At 37.6% G+C, this 21,315-nt stretch overlaps 1 protein-coding gene and 1 pseudogene across 4 annotated transcripts in view; both read right to left on the reverse strand.

Annotated features, from left to right (window-relative positions):
- Positions 1-7,590: 7,590 nt before the first annotated feature.
- Positions 7,591-8,761, reverse strand: LOC124109156 (glyceraldehyde-3-phosphate dehydrogenase-like; annotated as a pseudogene).
- Positions 8,762-11,914: 3,153 nt separating this feature from the next.
- Rapgef6 (Rap guanine nucleotide exchange factor 6) overlaps positions 11,915-21,315 on the reverse strand; it is an 83,975-nt gene continuing 74,574 nt past the window's right edge. For all 4 annotated transcript variants that reach the window (XM_058586554.1, XM_046467685.2, XM_058586555.1 and 1 more), the window contains 3 exons: positions 18,182-18,684; positions 16,170-16,484; positions 11,915-15,280 (listed from right to left, as the gene is read on the reverse strand). In XM_058586554.1, the coding sequence (XP_058442537.1) occupies positions 15,255-15,280; positions 16,170-16,484; positions 18,182-18,684 (844 nt within the window). In that variant the 3' untranslated portion in view covers positions 11,915-15,254. The remainder of the gene's footprint in view (positions 15,281-16,169; positions 16,485-18,181; positions 18,685-21,315) is intronic.

Raw genomic sequence — 21,315 nt, forward strand, 5'->3', positions numbered from 1 at the left:
TCTCTGCATATATATGGTTAAATTGATAGAAGAAAATGACTTGCATAACAATGCATATGCAGTAAAATAGATGGAGGCTACAACGATCTGCAAATAAAAAATACAAGAGTCCAAATTATCCTGCAGCATTGTGAAACAAGGTACAAGAATAACATTGATTTTACAGGTACCCAATGCCTTTTCAAGCACCAGATTTTTCAAAAAATTTTTTGATACGGGGACTGAACTCAGGGACACTCAACCACTGAGCCACATTCCCAGCCCTATTTTGTATTTTAGAGACAGGGTCTCACTGAGTTGCTTAGCACCTCACTTTTGCTGAGCCTGGCTTTGAACTTGTGATCCTCCTGTCTCAGCCTCCTGAGCTGCTGGGATTACAGGTGCAGATTTTTATTTTTAATTATAATAAAATAACATAAAATTACCATTGTAACCATTTTTTAAGTGTACAGCTACATTTGCTTTGTGCAATCAATCTCCAGAATATTTTTACCTTGCAAAACTGAAACTATATCAATAAACAGTTCCCTGTATCTGCTCCTGTTCTACTTTGTGTCCATGAATTTGACTGTTCTAGATGCTTCATAGAAGTGAGTCATACTCGTCTTTTTGTGATTGGCTTATGTCATTTGGAATAATGTCTGTTCTCAAGGTTTTGTGATTGGCTTATGTCATTTGGAATAATGTCTGTTCTCAAGGTTTATCCACATTGGAGCAAAATTTCCTTCTAAGGTTGAATATCCCCTTGTATGCATCCCACATTTATTCACTCATCTGCTGATGGACATGTGGGTTTCTTCCACCTTATCCATTGTGAATAATGCTGCTATGAAGAAGGGTGTATAACTATTCTTTAAGATGCTACTCTCAATCTTGTGGTTGTATACCCACCAGTGATACGGATGGATCATATGGTAATAGTTTACTTTTTGAGGAATGGCCATACTGTTTTTTTTTTACACCTGCACAATTTTACATTCTCAATAATAGTGCACAAGAGTTCCAATTTCTCCACATTCTCAACATTTGTTATTATTTATTATTTTTTTGCCGTGCTGGGGACTGAACACAGGGCTGTCTACATGTTAGGCAAGAACTCACTAAGCTACATTAGCAGCTCATTTTAAAAATTTGAAATTAGAGGGCTGGGGATATAGCTCAGCTGGTAGAGTGCTTGCCTCACATGCACAAGGCCCTGGGTTCGATTCTCAGCACCACCAGGATGAAAGATTTTTTTTTGAGGTTATAGATGTGACACCTTACCTGTCCTTTAAATTGTTTTTTAAAAAAATAGGAACCATTCTAATGGGTATAATACCTTCTTATGGCTTTGAATTGCATTTCCCTAATGGTAATGAGGTTATGCATTCTTGTATGTATTAGTCAATTGTGTATTTTCTTTGGAGACATGTCTATTCTGATTCTTTGTCCCATTTTTTAAATTGAGTTATTTTTCTGTTGTTGAGATTGTTTGTGGGGGGACAGTTTGCAGGGTGGGAGCATTACTGGGGGCTTAACCCAGGGGCAATTTACCACTGAGCTATATTCCTGGTCCTTTTTATTTTTTGAGATAGTGTCTAAGTTGCTTAGGACCTCACTAAATTGCTGAGGCTGGTATTGAACTTGCCATCTTCCTGTCTCAGCCTCCTGAGCTGCTGGGATTACAAGTTTATGCCATTGTGCCCGACTACTGTTGATATCTTTAGTGATATTATAGAAATTTTTTAAAAATTACATTAACCTAATAGTTTTTTTTATTTTTTAGGTGTAGATGGACACAACACAATCCCTTTATTTTTATTTGGTGCTGAGGATCAAACCTGGGTCCCGCCCGTGCTAGGCGAGCTCTACTGCCGAGCCACAATTCCAGCCCACATTAACCTAATATTATACAAAATATGTTACCTGCCTGCAAACATTCAGCTCTCCTAATCAGCAGAAGGGACTTTGCTTGAGCCCCTCTTGATAAATCAATGTGGAAATTGAGATTTGGAAAGGATCAGTGCATTGTCCAACAAGACAGGGCACTTGTTCAGTGGTACCTTCAAGAGATCCCAGAGGGCTGGGGATGTGGCTCAAGCGGTAGCGCGCTCGCCTGGCACGAGTGCGGCCCAGGTTCGATCCTCAGCACCACATATAAAGATGTTGTGTCTGCCAATAACTAAAAGAAATAAATGTTTAAAAAATTCTCTCTCTCTTTAAAAAAAAAAAGAGATCCCAGAAGTCAGCTGTCTGTGCATCACGCTGCTTTTTTTCAGGTTCTTTCCCTCTTAGGTTGTTTGAATCAAGTTCTTGGTATGAATATGCTTCCTTGTAGTTTTCCACTCATCATTTTAATTTTTATCTGTATGAATTTCTTGAGACAGGGTCTTGCTATGTTGCCCAAACTGGCCTTGAACTTGAACTCCTGGACTCAAGTGGTCCTGCCTCAGGCTCTTGAGTAGCTGGGTTCATGGGTGGGCATCATCGTACCTGGCTCCACTTACCATTTTATTTTATTTTTTATTTTTTTTTCCCCACTTACCATTTTAAATTTTGACTTACAGTGAGTGTGCTTTGGCTTATGAAATAAGACAGCTCTGACAAACACACTCAGGGTCACTCCAGGTGAACTGGGCCGCGCGAAATAACAACAAAAGACAGATACCCTTTTCTTTGGGGGTCCTGTGACGGCTCCTCTGAATTTAAGGGTCCCCAGAAAGAGAGAGCGAGGGAGCACAGGTGCACACGCTGGTGTGCTGACTCTCTTTATTGAGGAGAAGCCTTTCAAATGAGGCAAGGGGTCAGGTTTCAAGGGGCTGAGTCTAGCTTCATGATGCCTGCTGTCAGCAGAGTGACTGACATTAAGTAGGCCACACCCAAAGGCAGAATAAGAGAAGGGGACACACAAAGGGTGTTTCCATGGAACATTCTATCCCAAACAGGGCAAAGGGTTAATATCACAAAGGAACAGGTAGGTGTAGCTCAACCCTGGGGGCTGCAGGAAGGCATGAGGACATGAGGACACATGAGGACACATTTGTTACATTTTTACTACTCTCAAGATCTGGGCTACTGTCTACAGCCACTTGAAAGTGGCCAGATCACTGGAAATGACCCACAGTGCCTCAAACCAATCAGGAGAGAAAAATGCTGGTCACATGAAGTGGTGGCCTCCCACATCTGAGGAGGAGCTTTTAAGTCTCATCAGCAAGTAAAAAATAAAACTTTAGTCTATTTTCTACATGAGTCTATTTTAATTTTTGGAGTATCTTAATTCTATTTTGAATAGTTGAGGCTGTCAGATAAATGAGCACTAGATAAAGGGGGTGTTGGCCAGCCAAGACTATCCTGAGGAATGAAAGAAAATTCTAGCGCGATGAAATGAATTCAGACACTAAACTACAGAGGTGTGAATAGTGGAAGACGTGAGGGAGAGAGAGAAAGCAGCAGCAGCATATAATCTTAGGGCACTGATGACACACTTCAGTTACTGGGCACATTCTATGTGCTGGGTAATGCCAAAAAAAATCACAGGTGTGTGAACTCATTTCATCCTCATGGCAACTATAGATGGGTTATTGTTGTGTCCTGTTTTAAGAATGAGAAAACCAGGCACAGGGGGATATCTGCGACTTCCCCAGGGCCACAGGGCTAACAAGTGGTATTCTAGTCACTTACTGCTGCATTACACCACGAAGTTTGCAGCTTAAAACAGCATATTATTATTATCTCCCCAGTTCACTAGGTCAGGAGTCCTGGCCAGCTTAAGGCTTCACAAGGCTACTTAGGGAGTCAACCACTGGGTTGTAGTCTAGGGCTTCATTAGGGTCGAAGCTCACTCGAGCTGGTCAAGAACTGAGGCTCCCACTTCTTGGCGACTGCAGGTTGGAGGCCTTCCTTAGTTCCTAGAGATCTTCTGCAGTTCCCTGTGCCATGGGTTTCCTCAACATGTCCACTAACTTCAAGCCAAGAAGAGTCTCTAGAACTAGCCTGTTAGCACGGTGGTTCTTCTAGAAGATAACTGTGCAATGATACCCCCTCACTTCTGCCATTTTCTATTTGTTAGCAGCAAGTCACAGTTTTGGATCTTAATCAAGGGGCTCCTCCTAGAGGAAGGCCTGGCCATCAGGTGACCATGTGTGGCAGTCTGCATTTTCCAAAAAGGGCTACAGCATACAGCAATATTTTCTGTCCCCCACATTCTTCCAGAAGCTTGCCACTTCATCAAGTCTACTTCCCCCGATTCCCCGCCACTGAACCTGGGTGAAACATTATGAGCATAATGTGGAACAGTGACACCGAGGGACTTCAGGGGCCAGGTGATGAAGAGTGATGACTTCCTTGGCCCTATTTTTCAAAATGTCCTTAAAATCTAGCCTCCATGAAACAAGGGAGGCAGAATCAGCCCACAGGGAGAGACCTATAGAGAGGGGAGGTCCATGTTATCAGGAACTGAGGCCTCGAATAATTGCCAGCGATAGGGTCCTTCAAGTAATTCCTGTTAAGGCCTCAGTCCTGTGGGGCAGACACAAGTGTAAATTCCTAACTCATAACAAGCACAATAATTTTTTTAAAAATATTTTTTTAGTTGTAGTTGGACACAATACCTTTATTTTATTTATTTCTATGTGATGCTGAGGATTGAAACCAGTGCCTCACATGTGCTAAGTGAGCGCTCTACCATTGAGCCATAACCCCAGTCCCCAATTTTTTTTTTTTTAAATGACACTGTTTTGGGTTGATTTGTTATATAGCCATAATAACTGGAACATTACATTAATAAAATAAAGGAGAAAAAAATCACAATGATCTCAATAGATGCAGAAAAAGCATTTGACAGAGTTCAACATTAATGATAAGTTTGAGAAAACTAGGACTAAAGAGCACTTTCTTAGTTCAATAAAGAACTTAGACTTAGAACTTAAAGTAAACATTGTATTTCATAGTGAAAGGTTGAATTTTCCTTATCTTCACCACTTTTAGCATATACTGAAAGTTCTGGTTAATAAAATAATAAAAAGAGTAAGAAGGAGGAAGAAATGGAACTATCTTTAGCTGTAAATTTTATGTAGAAACTTTAAACTATTAATCATTAGAGGTAAATTTAGTAAGGCTGATGGATAAACATTAAAATCAATTTTATTTCTATTTATGAAAACAAAATAATTAAAAACTGAAAATTTAAAAGCTACTGTTTATAAAGGCAAACACCAAAAACCAAAAAATAAATTTTACATGAAAAGTATGAATGTTTTTAAACCAAAACAATAAAATAATAGAAAATATAAACAAATAGCTGGGTGCAGTGGTGCATGCCTGTAATCCCAGTGGCTCCGGAGGCTGAGACAGGAGGATCGTGAGTTCAGGGCCAGCCTTACTAAAAGTAACTAAGCAACTCAGTGAGACCCTGTCTCTAAAAAAAATACAAAATAGGGCTGGAGATGTGGCTTAGTGGTCAAGTGCCCCTGAGTTCAATCCCTGGTACACCTCAAAAAAAAAAAAAAAAAAAGGATAAATAAACTCAAGAAAATTCCAATCAAAATTGCAATTGTTTATGTAAACATGCTAGTGCATGTGTGTGAAAGCTGATGTGCTAGTTTTTTTTTTTTAATGTCTTTAGTTGTTGATGGATCTTTTTGTTTTTTAAACTCATTTATTTATATTCGTGGCTGAGAATCGAAGCCAGTGCCTCACACATGCTAGGGAAGTGCTCTACCACTGAGCCACAACCCCAGCCCTGATGTGCTAGTTCTGAAATCTACTTGGAAATAAAATGATAAAAGAACTAAGATACTCTTGAAAAAGAACAATATGGGATTTATAATGTCAGAATGATTAAGATAGTGTGGTGTCGGGAAATGGAGAAAAGCAGACCAGTAAGGCAATACAGATCCCAGAAATAAATATGTATATAGACACACACTTGATTTATAGCAAAGATGGCACTGAAATGCAGTGGGAAATATCCTTTCACTAAAGGGTATAGGAGTGATTTGTAGAAAGAGGGATGAAATCTGATTCCTACCTCATACTATATTCAAAAACCATAAAGGAAAATAACTTTCTCTGGTTTAGAAATAAGAACTTCTTGGGCTGGGATGTGGCTCAAGCGGTAGCACGCTCACCTGGCATGCGCTGGGTGCTGGGTTCGATCCTCAGCACCACATAAAAATAAAATAAAGATGTTGTGTCCACCGAAAACTAAAAAATATTTAAAAATTCTCTTTCCCTCTCTAAAAAAAAAAAAAGAACTTCTCTTCATGGAAGAGACACCATTAAGGGTATGACAAAATAAGCCAGAGTAAAGATTTTACCATAGGTAAAACTAAAAAGAGTCACGTCCAGAATATATAAAGAACACCTACAATTAAAAGAAAATAGACTTAAAAAGGCACCTCAAAAAAAGAAAATCCAATGGTGGACACAAAGCCGAAGGGAGCTTAACCAGACTAATAACCATGGAAATGCAAACTACAAGTACATAAGTACTTTAAGTTTATTCAAATGCCAACTGGTCAGAAAAGATGAGCAATTGCTGGAGGATCTTTGAAAAATATAGCTCTTTTGTATATCCTGTTAGAATTTTGACTGGTTCTTATGCATCTTACCGGCTTTGCATTCCAGTTCAGAATGCAACCTTTTGTATTTTCAATAGATTTCTCTTGGGATCCCTGGAAAAGACCAATACTCACGAAGTGTTCTACATCCTCTGCCCACACCTGCATTAGGAATTAGTTGCAGCTATATTATTCATTCACTGTTGTTCCAAGATTATCCAACCAGAATCTGCTTAAAATTTCCTGGAATTATCTCTTTTGAAAATGCTCCCAGATCATTACTTTTGTGAAGGAAAATTCTTCTCAAATATATCACGAGGGTCTGCATCTGGAAAGATGAGAGATTACCTCTAATCTCTTTAAAGAAGACCCTCAAGGGCTGTGGCTGTGGCTCAATGGCAGAGCACTTGCCCAGCATGTGTGAGGTAATGGGTTTGATCCTTAGCATTGCATACAAAAATAAATAAAGGCATGCTGTCCATCTACCACTAAAAAAAAAAAAAAAAAAAAAAAAAATCACGTTGTAGTATGAGGCCACCTAGTGGATCCTGTGTATTTTTTACCATATTTCCCCTTGGAGTCCATCCTCTTACTTTCCTTTCTTCCTAAGCAGTTTTCTACCTAGGATCACCTGCCATTACAACTCCACAGAGAGGGCAGTTAACACCTTGTTGTCCATTCAGACCTACAGAGGTTTTTAAATGAGATTAAGCACCTCTCCATGTGTTTATCAATAGCTTTTTCTCTTCTATAAAATGCTAAAGCCTCTTTTTTTTTTTTTTTTTTGGTGCCAGGGATTTGAACCCAGGAGAACTTAACCACTGAGTCATATCCCCAGCACTTTTTATTTTTTGAGACAGGGTCTTGCAAAATTGCTGAGGCTGACCTTGCTATCCTCTTGCCTCAGCCTCTCAAACTGCTGGAATTATAGACTTGTGCACATTTCTTTTGACTATTTTTTTTAATTGGGATTTTTCTTTTGTATATAGAAACACTTTATATATTCTGAATACAAGTCTTTGAAGGTTATTAAGAATTAAGTGTTTCCCAACTAAGCCTTTTGTTTTTTGCTACTGGGGATTGAACTCAAGGGCACTTTACCACTGAGACATATCTCCAGCCCTTTCATATTTTATTTAGAGGGTCTTACTGAGTTGCTTGGGGTCTTGCTGAGGCTGGCTTTGCATTCTTGATCCTCCTGCCCCAGGCTACTGGGATTATAGGCATGTACCACTGCACCCAGTTCTCTGAACTTTTTTACAAATAGTAATTTTGATGAGTGTTTTTAATACAGGCAAATATGGGGCTGGGGTTGTGGCTCAGTGGCAGAGCGCTTGCCTCACAAATGTGAGGCACTGGGTTCGATCCTTAGCACCACATAAAAATAAACAAAATATATTGTGCCCATGAATAACTAAAAAAGAAAAAAAATATAGGCAAATATATCAATTATTTATTTTTTGGGTACAGTGACTTTCTTGATGGTTTTTAATAACAGGGCTTGCTAGTCCTTTCCCTTTTTTAGGGGTCTGTGATGGAAACTAGGAGGAGAGTTCTCAGTGTGTTGAGGGACTGAGTTGGGGCAGGGACTCCCCAGCAGCTGAGGGCCTCTCTCTTCCTCTGTGTTCATGCTGGGGTAGGTGGTCTGCGGACTCAACTCCTTGGAGGCCATGGGGACCACAAGGTCCACCATCCCATTGTTATACCAGAAAATGAACTTGACAAAGTGGTCGTTAAGGGCAATGTCAGCCCCAGCAGTCATGGCATGGACTGTGGTCATGAGTTCTCCCACAACGTCAAAGGTGTCAAGGATGCCCTTGGCCAAGGGGGCTAAGCAGTTGGTGGTGCAGGAGGTACGGCTGACTATCTTGAGGGAAGCTGTCACACTTCTCATGGCTCACACCCATCACAAACATGAGACATCAGCAAAAGGGGCAGAGATGATGACTCTTTTGGTGCTGCCCTTCAATAAGCCCCAGCCTTCTCTGTGGTAATGAAGACACCAGTGGACTCCAAAACACATTCAGCACCAGCATCACCCTCTTCGATGCTGGGAATCCCGCTCCTGGGAGATGGACTTTCCACTGACCACAAGCTTCCTATTCTCATCCTAGACTGTGCCATTGACCTCATGATGGGTGAACTCATACTGGGACATGTTAATGGTGTAGTTGGGGTCACTGATGGCAATAGTGCTAGAGTTGAAAGCAGCCCTAGTGACCCAGCGACTGGCTGTCTGTTAAGTAGGGAGGAACAGAGAGACTTAATTATTTTTGATGGCATTGTCTCCTATTTAAGATATTCCGACATTCCTATATTTAAGATTTTGTTATATAAATTCAATGTTATTTTTTCTCTTTTTCTGGTATAATCTATCCATGAGACCATCAAGGAATGGAAAAATGTTACGTCCAATTTCTTTATTATAGGACTACAAAAATTTGTCCCTCCTTGTTAAAGTTTTGGTAAGTTACTTTTTGTTCTTTCTGTGGTACTGAGAATTGAACCCAATGCTCTACCACAGAACCACACCCCATAAACTGTTTTAATATCAATCCCTATGTCATTCTCTTTAGTAAACTTTACAGTCATGATTATTCTTCAGTCTTGACATTAATTATGTCCTTTTCCTTATGTTGATCACCAACAGTTTGTCAATTTTATCATTCTTTTCAAAGAATAACTTATTGTTTGTTAACCTTTTTGGGGGACATATTATATATTTCACTAATTTCTGCTATTAACTATTTCCTATTTAGGTTTAATTCTCTGTTATTATTTTGGTTTCTTGAGAATAACGCTTAATCAACATTCAGTCTTTCTTTTTCATGTATGCATTTAATACTATAAACTTCCCTTAAAGACCACAGTAACAGATAATGAAAAAACAACTTGATGGATCATCAATAGATTCAAGAAAAGTGATTGACAATAAACTGTAAATTTTTTTTTTTTTGGTGGTAGCAGGAATTGAACACAGGGCCAATCTATCACTGAGCTGTATCCCCAGTCTTTTTTTTTTTTAAATATATTTTTTAGTTGTAGATGGACACAACACCTTTATTTATTTTTATGTTGTGCTGAGGATCGAACCCAGTGACTCACATATGCTAGGCAAGCACTGAGGTACAACCCCCAGTCCTCCCCAGTCCTTTTTGAGACAGGATCTTGTTAAACTGCCGAGGCTGGCTTTGAACTTGTGATTCTCCTGCTTCAGCTGCCTGACTTGCTGGAATTATAGTTGTGTACCACCATGGCTGGCTAAATCATAAATCCTTTTTAACAAAATATAAGTAAAAGGGGATTTCCTTAAACTCATGAACACCACAGCAAACAGCATGCTTAAAGGTGATTTCTGAAAGATTTCCCTGAGATCAGGAACAAAGATAGGAATTCCACTCTGACCACTTCTCCCTAACACAGAACTGAATATTTTGGTCAATGTAATAAGAAAAAAATGTAAAATGGCCAGAAATAAGGTTTTTATGAGCATTTAAGCATGCAGAATAATCCAAAAGAATCCATAAAGTGTTAGATTCTTTTTTTTAAAAAATATTTATTTATTTTTTTAGTTATCGGCAGACACAACATCTTTGTTGGTATGTGGTGCTGAGGATCGAACCCGGGCCACACACATGCCAGACGAGCGCGCTACCACTTGAGCCACATTCCCAGCCCCCAAGTGTTAGATTCTAAGTGGACATTGCAAGATTGCTAGATATATAAGCTCATTATAAGTTAATTATGCATTCATATATTTTAACAAATAGAAAACAAAAACCTAAACACTTTGCAATAGTATCCAAATAGCCAATAAGTATTTGAAAAGATGCATATTATTAATCAATCATTATGGAAATTACAATTAAAATCACAATACTGGTACATACGTACCTTGAAAGGGAGAAAAACAATAGGCTGACTAGGCTGTGGTGGAGACCATCTCTGTGACAACCAGTTCTCTCTCCTAGATTAATCACATGCTTCCTGGGAGTGGGGAGAGTTGAAGGAGGTTCCTGAGGTTTGCTTATAGATCACCACATTGCTGAACTACAGGGTCTGGGTCCCCCCAAAATAGGCAAATAAAGTTATTTTCCTAGAACTATTAAAAAATTATCAAAAACTGGGTGGCTTAAGACAGTAGAAATGTATTATCTCAAAGTTCTCAAGGCCAGAGTCCAAAATGAAGAGGTCAGCAGGGCAGCACATCCCCTGGAGGCTCTAGAACTCTCCATCTCTTCCATTTCCTGCTGTTGGCATTACTTAACTTGTGGCTACATCTGTCTGCTCTGTCTTCATTATGGCTTTTCTTCTGTGTATTTCCCTTCTTTTTCTTTTTCTTATGAGGACGCTTCTGCTGGCATTTAGGCCCAACAGATAATCCAAAGTAATCTTATCCCCAAAGTGTTTAATTATTACATCTAGATTCTTCTCCCAAATAAAGTAACTTTTACAAATTCCTGGACAGGGTATAATGCTTTTGGCTAGCTGTTATCCAGCTAACTTCATTTGTGTTTAATATTTTCTAAATCGAAGAAAAAACTAGAGAGACTAGAGAGCCTGTCTGGGGAAAAAACAGCCTGGGAAAACGTGGTGTATATGTTGAAAAGGGAGAACTAAGAAGACTTGGTTACTATAGGAGTAACATTCTCTGGATTCAGAGGGATGACTGGAGATTTTACAAAGGGGTGCTGAAGCACAATTTCCTTCTTCCTCAACAGGACCCTGTCCCATAAAAAGACTGCATTACCACATACTTGTCCAAAGGAGTTGGCAGTAGTATGCTGCCCAGTTGATACCCATTCTTTCCTTTTTCACTGAAAAGAACTCCAATTTTGTTTGGGGTATCAAATGCTCAGATCAGATCACTTCCCTAATCTCCTCAGAGGTCATACAGCAGTTTTGATGGGATGTTAAGTAGAAATACACAAATGGAACTTCTGAAAAACCTTTCGCTTTGCTAATAAAAAGAGACATACATTTGTTTATTTTCCTCTAAGTTCTTCCCTTCCTGAAGTACTGAGGTGACTCCTTGGGGTCTGTCAGGTTCTCCAAGTCCCTTACAGCACTGTAGAGTTACTATATCAGCCCTGAACAGTTTGTCTGGTGACTTTTCTGTTATAAAAGAAAAACAATCCCTAATGGAGTTTAAGTCACTCTTAATTGGTTTGTAATCAAGATACAACTTTAACCTAAACAAACCATTGTTTCACAGATTCCATATGATCAACAAAAACAGACCACTTCAATTTCTCTGCACACTTAAAAACATAAGGCCGCCTTCTAACCAACACAGATCCCAGAACAGCACTCTTGAGTGCACACGTGTAATTATTTCATCTATTCCATACATTTGCAATAAAGTACAGAGAAGGTTAATGTAGACTCTTTATTGATTCCACCAATGTTATCAGTAGATATGGTAATAATAAATGGTACTTTTACATTCTCTTAACCAAAAATATAACAAATATTTACACTCAGTAAAAATACAAAAAGCATACAGAGGCACTGTCTTTCTAAAAGACATAAGTTTAAGAGGTATCAAAAAATAGGAGACAAACATTGCTTGTTATAGGATACCTTACAATCACTGAATTGTGCAGTATAGTTGCTATTTTGATAATTACAATGGTGCAATTTTGTTTTTGTCTTTTGCTGATAAGCTTACCGTTTCAATTTAAAAGATCAAGTGTAACCGCATTCTGTATATCAAAAATAAAGAAGCCTTAAAAGAAGCACAACAAAAGCTAAAGATGAATTGGGGTTCAAGTTTAAATTTAAAAAATGTATTTGACACTTTTCTGAAGAGTCATCCTTTTTTTTCCCTAGCCTTTAAGTAATGCTCAAGGGATACAAACACTTTAACATAATATTTTGTATCCAAATAACAATCACTGTTTTAACTATACAAAGAAACTCCCCCTGCTCCACTTTTTTGGGGGGTGGGGCAGGGGAAAGAATATTTTATAAATAACACATTTCTAAGTTCATTCTTAGAAATCCCCATGATTACTGCTGCATTTCCTGTCTAGGAGAGATGCTCAGGAAGGTGACATAGATGACAATGATCTATCTGACTTATCACCTTCACGAAAACTTATCACCATTAAAAGATTCTTCTCCCCAAAGATCATCTTGAAATCATTATTCGAGGAAATGAGAATCTGTTAATTACAATAAACTTTAATGGAACTATATACTGGATTTACTAATTCTCCAAATCTTGCATAAGAAGAGATTCTGCTGAAATTTAACATTTGGCAAAAGTTTACACTCAAGGTTTACTGTTTTACAAGTTTTGGCAGATGTAGAGTTGTGGTGGGAAGAGTGGGCACTAGTCTTTTCAATGAAGTTTAAATTTATAAAACAAACACAAAAAGGGATTTGGAACTGGAGCAAGGACAGGTTAAGGCTTCCCCATTCTAGTCATATAAGAAACTAAGACAAGACTGAGAAATGTACCCTAAATTTTGAAAGAAGTCAATAGTTCATGATTTTGTAAGGGATTTATACTTATCAAACTACAAAGCATTTGGTTTTAGTTCCTGATCAATGTGATCAGCTGATCCACTCACAGTTAAAGCTAAATACAACAAAGGCAGCTACATGGTGCAAGTCCAAAACCACAGGCCTCAACTCTCTGAGCAAGGTATTATTTACACCACTAAGAACAAACACAGTAAGGCTTCCATTTGGTTTGAAAGACCTGCTAAATAAACAGATGCTGTGCAAATAGCACATATTTTTTTTCTGGAGTAATGGATATAAAATGGTGAGAATAAATACCCAAACTTGATAAAAAGGTGGTTATAGCAAAAATATCTTTCTTTCTTTTTTTTTGCTGAGGACACAAAAAGGATGTTATGTAAATCACAGAATAAAAAATTTATAATCAGAGAACCACTATTTATAGACCAAATTACTAGAGTGTGACTTTCAAGCCAGGATTTTTGATTCACTTTTCTCTTCAAAGAACCAAGAAAGCTATGAAGCCATCTAGCTTTATTTTAACATACTGGGGTTAATCTCTAAGGCTTAAGTTTCAGCTTAATGTCCCACCCCCCCCCCCAGGAGATCATCATTTTGATGGGAAAAATGAATTGCTATGATTTATCACCTGGAATTCATTTATAATTTTAATAAAGGAGACAGGCAAGAAAATAAGAGAGAAAGAAAGCTAGGAAAAAAATACAGATTCTTAAAAAAGAAGTCACTAACTAAATCCTATATGGTCACATATGGAGAACCATTTTGAAGTAAATCCTTAGGCTCCAAGTTGATTTGGATAGTGCACCTTAATGGCTTTGGCTTTTTTTTCTCCCCTCCTTTTCTTCCTTTTTTTTTTTTTTTGGTTATCACAGAAGTTTATGAAAATCCCATTTGCCTTTACATTAAAAAACAAATGAAAAAAATTTAAATACAAGTAGAAAACATTATATTTAATTTGTAAAAAATGTGAAAAATCTACTTCATACAGCAAATAGTCACTGGAATTTTAATTAAATATTTAAATTAAGAATGCCATGCCCAAGAGGCCAGAAAGCTACGTCCCTCAAGGGCTAAAATGAGAACCAAGAGACAATCATTTTTACATTTCTAGCTCCTCTTTCTCCCACAGAGTTTTCAACCAGTTATGTACCTTGGTGGGCTACTGAGCTTTACTGAGATGGCTCAGAGCTGCATGTTTTATTAAGATTAGATGCAATTTGTGCTGAGAGATGTGGGATATGTAGCAGGACAATGCATAAGGGCAAATTCATCTTCATGATTACAACATCTATGATTATACTTCTTTTAAAAATGAACTCCATACTTGAGTTGTCAGAAATTTTAGTTTAGGGTTTCCTTAGAGTAGAATTCTCTAGAACTCATTCTCTATTAGGTTTACTTTTAGTTTATAATTAGATGCAGCATGACTTTCACTTCAGAAAGAATTAGTCTTTGGAAATTAAGGTTCCACCTATCATTTTACCTCCCCTCCCCTTTCCCAAAGGTCTGACAAGAAACCCTGTGGCAACTTCATTTCACACCATGATCTAGAAGGTTCCTAACATTTCCACTGCAAAGGGCTTCTTAGTTTACTCAAACTGAACCCGTCCCCCGCCCCCCCCCATCACATTGGTGCTCAGATCAAGTTACATCTCCATATAGATCAAGCACAGCATCTTTACAAAGATGACTTCTGTTTAGTCAGACCAGAGACAGTTTTATCACCTCAAACAAACATCATCTAACAATGGCTCCCACATACAAACAAAATCACAACACTTTAAATAATAAATTACTTTTTAAATATACAAGAGAAAGCTTGATATTGGCAGACATTTTGAATTTGTCCTTTAGTCCAAGCTATGGCTTGGAAATAACAATACCACTACCTTTAAAATAATTTGTGAAAGGAAAATCTACAGTGATATACATGGGGATGACTCTTGAGTTTGGATTGGTTCTGTAATGTGGTCCCAAGGCAGGTATGGTGTACAAAGTGCAGAATGGTATCCAGGCACAGCATTAATAGCTGAGGAAACTGCATCTTCAGAGATTAAATGAAAGCAAGTACCACTCAGGTCTATCTCACTGCTCATAGTATAAGGAATGAAACCTCTGGGTTAGTAGCAGTAAGCTATTTGTTGGCAATGACCTGCAGAATCATCAGGGTTTCTGTCCACTTCTTCAAAACTTTTGGTGGTCTTCAAAAGGGTCATCCAATGGTCAGACAGCTGACACCTGTTCATTTTCTGAAAATTAAAAAAACCCACAAATAGCAGATCAGCATGTTAATGAAGATTGAGTAATAATCTAGTGATCTGTTGCTGTTAGAAAATTTATCAGTTTCAACAAAAAAATCCTTAACAGCCCATCAAGGCCCACATTTTATTGTAATGACACTTCTGATCACAACAAAGGGTGAAAAAAACCTGGAATTTCATAAATGTTTTTAATTAATTTTATTATTTTACTGTTCAAAAGGATAAAACTTCATTTATTTCTGCTGAGTGTGGTGGTACATGTCTACAATTCCAGCTACTCAGGAGACTGAGGCAGGAGGATTGCAAAATTCGAAGCCAACCTGGGTAATATAGTGAGAAGCCTGTCTCAAAATAAAAAAGACTGAGGATACAGTTCCTGGGTTCAATCCCCAGTACCACAAAAAACAAACAAAAAAACTTGATTTAAGAAAGCCAATTATTTTTCAAATTATTACCACAGGTACAAAGTCAGTCAAGGATATTGCAAATAAGAGGAACTGTATCAATAACATAATTTCAGACAATTTGGCATTTGAAACACTTCCATGTGTTGATGTAAATCACAACTCTACTGATGTCAAGTGTTTCCTCTCAAAATTATCCTATTAGACTAAGTTGCTGTTCTATCAAACATAAGAATACTCCATTGGGACCCAGCAGAAAGGTACTGGGATCACAAAAAAGAGCAGCTTGCATCTCTATTTAAAAAAACAAAACAAAACATACAATCATGTTTAGGGATTTCTTATTTTTTTAGATAGAGATTTTTAAGGTATTAAAAAAAAACATTAATTACCACAAAAGAGCCAAAGTAAAAATCATTTTCTATTAATTCAGCAATTCATTTAAGACCCATTAAGGTAGGTTGTCAACATACCATCTGCTTCACTATCTGCATCAGTCACATCTGCTAGTTTAGGATGGGATGGCTCCAAATTATGCCTCTGAGACTGAGTTACAATCTTCGATGGAACACACGCCACAGGGCTGCTACTGAGAGAAGCTGGTGGCAGTCTAGAAAGGCTGTTATGCATCATCTTTGACCTTTGCACTGCCACACTATAATCTGGAGGTTTTAGGTGCAGGTGGGGTCCTTCTTTTATGTCCGCTAAAGAAATTCCCATATATCCTGGAGGAGTAGGAGGTGGCTCCCTATACCTATCATCCTTCTTGGGTGAAGTTACACAGTACACTGGCATGAAAAATAAGCAGTGGAAATGTTAATGAAAAATGTAGAAATAACACACACAGAAACTTATTATGATGACAAAAGAACTTAAAATGGATAAAATAAATTTAAATATAATGACAGCAGATTACCTTAATAAACAATACTGAAACCTGTTTTAAAACACAGGTTACATTAAAATACAATTACGTTAAGTTTTATAAACATTCAAAGAGTGTGCTGAAGATGATATTGATGATAAACTTTCTTCTACAGTTTAGCACTCACATCACAGAAGTGTGAGACACATCCTGTACTAACACTAGTCCTAAAGACGACAAACATTTAAAAGTTCACCCTAACCATCATTCTCTGTTGACTAGTCGAGTTTTCAAAAGATGTTTGGGGTTGCTGGAGAGCTGTTTCACCCTTTCCTGGAGACATGAACCACTGTTCTGTGGTACTACTGGGCAGATTAGTTCTCCATCAAGCATGTGGACAAATTTAACTTTACCCATAAAGATGAACTCATCTTTTTTTTTTAGGACCTTACTTCTAACTTCTGCTTTTGGATTAAATAGAGAAGAAAAAAAAACATAATCTTAGAAAATTTATCTTAAATTAAATTTCTCTGATTTTCAGTGGACATTAAAAATTAATGGTGACTTTAGCTAGGTGTGGTGGCACACAACTGTAATCCCAGCAGTTTAAGAGGCTAAGACAGGAGAATAGCAAGTTCAAAGCCAACCTTAGGAAAAACAATGTGATAAGCAACTCAGTGAGACCCTGTCTCTAGGGGATGGGGATATAGCTGAGTTGGTAGAGTGCTTGCCTCGCATGCTCAAGGCCCTGGGTGCAATCCCCAGCAACCCCCCCCCCCCGCCCCACCGCCCCGACGCACACGCAAAATGAGAGCTAAACACCCAATCTATAGTGCAATTTAACAAGTGACTATAAAATAAGCACACTTTAGTAATTAAATGTGATATCATGACTATGTCATAGAATTAAGAACTGATCATGAATAATATAGATTTAACAAATAGTCATTCCACATATGTAGAAAAGCAGGGACTATTCAAATATTTATATAATTCAGGGAATACATTTTTCAAAAATATTATTTGATGGCTAAATACACTAAGAAAGCCTAGAATGAAATTCCCAAATGATTTTGTACACTAATGATATGCAAAAGGAAGGTATAGTGAAAAATGTTTCAGATTGATTTCTTTCTTTTTTCATGGTGCTGAAGATTGAACCCAGGGCCTCCTGAATGCTAAGCATATGCTCTACCACTAAGCTCACTCATATTTCCCCCTCTCACTTTTACTACCTAAAAGTAACAAGAAGAATAAATGTTTCTACCATGTATGCCTAGCAGTTGTGGTCCAAATAATTTCTTCCCCTTATAACAAAGAGAATAATATCTTTATTACTACTGTATAGTAATGTGATGATATTCTTCAATGAACCAAAAATATCTTAAAAAATAAAACATGTCAAATGTATTTCCTTAACTACATATTTTCTCACCAGACTTTTTATTTTAATGGCTAGAATATCTGCTCCAAAACTCTTGAGAAACCATGAATTTTAGGGACAAAGAGAATGATTTTTTCCAAGAATAAAATCCTGGCCAATATATTCCACTGCCTTATTAATATTATTTTTTGCCACAATCTCTGAATACCAAGTATACAACAAAGCACACAACTTACCAATCAAGCCCTTTTCTGTGCTTGAAGTGACAGTTTTATAAACTGGGTCAGTGGCATCCTTTGGGTCCAAGCTATCAGATGACTCAGTGGGGATGCTCTCCAATACTCTCCGTTTAACTGTCCCATAATTTGGTTCATATGTATCAGAGAGAGAACTGGAGGAGGCCCAACTTTGTCTCAACTGATTAGTCTCTAGGTTTCCCTTACACTGGCCACAAGTTCTAGAGCAGCCTTTAGGACAGGAGTAGGGCTCACAGTCAGTGGGTTCCACTTCAGCAATGGGATCATCCAAATGAGTATGCCTATAGGAGTTCAAAAAGTCCCAGCTTTTTGGGTTTGGAAGGCTCTGAAAGTTGTCATGGGAGCTGCTTGAACAGGAAGTCCAACTTCCACGACCACTATCAGCTGCTTCAATAACAACATGCTCATGAGAAATCTCTTCATTGCTCATAGAAGCTGAGACAGCTAAACCCTTGATTAAAGATGGTTTTGAAAGCATCCACCTGCAATTGAAGATAACACAGAATTAGAAGTAATTTACTGGCTTATTGGGCAATCTTTCTTCTGTCTATTCCAAGTATAAGCTCCTATAACAAACACAGAACATACACAGCTAGAAACATACAATGAAAAAAACTTAAATGCTTAGGCAAGGTTTCCTAAAAAGTTTTAAAAAATACATTTTTAGTGAAAAATGCAATGATAAGGTTTGAAATGAATAAAATTAAGTAAACCTTTTCATTCTATTTCAATATACTCTTCTCTAATGAATACAGACATAAGAATCCACAGCTTAAGAAACCATGTTTTACTTTTCAAGGTATATTTGAAGTTAGCCTATTATAGTACCAAGGAAACAGCAACTTCCCCCACAATCTATTAAATGAATCCTATCATTTTTGGGGGGATCCTCAAACTTAGGCTGATTGGCCAAATCTAGCTAACAGCTCATTTTTTTTTTTTTGTATGGTCTGGAGCAAAGAACGGTTTTTTATATTTTAAAGGGCTTAAATAAAACCATATGCAGCCTGCTGGTCTAAAATATTTCCTATCTAGTCCTTCACAAAATATTTGCGAACCTTTGATTTATAATATGGAAAAGGGGTCAACAAACTACAGGCCAAGGTCAAATCCAGTCCTCTGCCTAGTTTTGTAAATAAAGTTTTATTGGGGGCTGGGATTGTGGCTCAGAGGTAGAGCACTTGCCTAGCATGTGTGAGGCCCTGGATTCGATCCTCAGCACCACATAAAAATAATTAATAAAATAAAGATATTATGTCCAACTACAGCTAAAAAATATTAAAAAAAATAAAGTTTTATGGGAAATAGTCATGCCGATTTGCTTATGTATTGGCTACAGCTGTTTTGGTGTTAACAATAAAGGCAAAGTAGTTGTAACAGAGATCTTATGGTCTGTGACATCTAAAATATTTAGAATTTGGGGCTGGGGATGTAGTTCAGTGGTAGAGAGCTTGCCTAGTATACCTGGGGCCCTGAGTTAGACCCCAGGACAGGAAAAAAACAAAACAACAGTAACAAAAAACAAACAAGGAAAAAAAAAAAAAGAAAACCCTAATTTTTATAAAAATACTTACTCTATGAAATCTAGAATATACCTTAAAATAGATATTAAAGTAGATGAAGCTTAACAATAATCACTTTAAAGCTTTTTGATGCTTTATTGAAGATTTCTATTTTGCTTGATTCTAAAAAGAAATTGGAAGATTCTAAAGAGAAATTGGAAGTTAATTTTTTTTCTCTTTCTACATTTTTTTAATTGGTGTACTATAGGTGTACATAATTGGGACTTCTTGTTACCCAGTCATACTGGAGTTAAAATTTTTTTTAAAAAATTAATCTTTGATAGCTCATTATTCTTTTTTTTTTTTAACGTTGCAATTTTTTAATTTTTTTTATTGGTTGTTCAAAACATTATAAAGCTCTTGACATATCATATTTCATACATTAGATTCAAGTTGGTTATGAACTCCCAATTTTACCCCAAATACAGATTGCAGAATCACATCGGTTACACATCCACCTTTTTACATAATGCCCTATTAGTAACTGTTGTATTCTGCTACCTTTCCTATCCTCTACCATCCCCCCTCCCTCCCCTCCCATCTTCTCTCTCTACCCCATCCACTGTAATTCATATCTCTCCTTGTTTATTTTCCCATTCCCCTCACAACCTCTTATATGTAATTTTGTATAACAATGAGGGTCTCCCTCCATTACCATGCAATTTCCCTTTTCTCTCCCTTTCCATCCCACCTCATGTATCTGTTTAATGTTAATCTTTTCTTCCTGCTCTTCCTCCCTGCTCTGTTCTTAGTTGCTCTCATTATATCAAAGAAGACATTTGGTATTTGTTTTTTAGGGATTGGCTAGCTTCACTAAGCATAATCTGCTCTAGTGCCATCCATTTCCCTGCAAATTCTATGATTTTGTCATTTTTTAGTGCTGCGTAATACTCCATGGTGTATAAATGCCACATTTTTTTTTATCCATTCATCTATTGAAGGGCATCTGGGTTGGTTCCACAGTCTAGCAATTGTGAATTGTGCTGCTATGAACATCGATGTAGCAGTATCCCTGTAGTACGCTCTTTTAAGGTCTTTATTCTTATTCAAATCATGATATCAGAAAACAAGATTAAGGACTGATACCACTTTCCCAACCTGTCTATGATACGTACAACACTGGGTGTACATGTTTTTTTTGGTACTGTGGGTTCAACCCAGGGGCACTAAACCACTGAGCCTCCATCCCCAACCTCTCCTATTCTTCCAGCTTTTTTTTAGACTTTTGAGACAGGGTCTCAGTAAGTTGTTTAGGGCCTTACTAAGTTGCTGAGGCTGGCTTTGAACCTGTCATCATCTTGCCTCAACTTCCGGAGTTGTTGGGATTACAGGTTACAGGCATGTGCCAACACACCTGGTGAGGGTGTACTTTCTATTACATAATTTTCGAGACACCCTTAAACTAAAAGCCAGTTTCTTTTTCTTTTTTTTTTTTGGGGGGGGGAAGAGAGGGGTGGTGTTGCTGGGGATCCAACCCATAGCCTTGAACATGCTACGTAGTAAGCACTCTACCATGCAAATTTACCATTGGGTTAAATCCTGAGCCCTAGT

This window comes from Marmota monax, unplaced genomic scaffold (assembly GCF_021218885.2).
Source record: "Marmota monax isolate L192 unplaced genomic scaffold, Marmota_monax_Labrador192_F-V1.1 WCK01_AAM20220418_F8-fsc00415, whole genome shotgun sequence".
Classification (NCBI taxonomy): Eukaryota; Metazoa; Chordata; class Mammalia; order Rodentia; family Sciuridae; genus Marmota; species Marmota monax.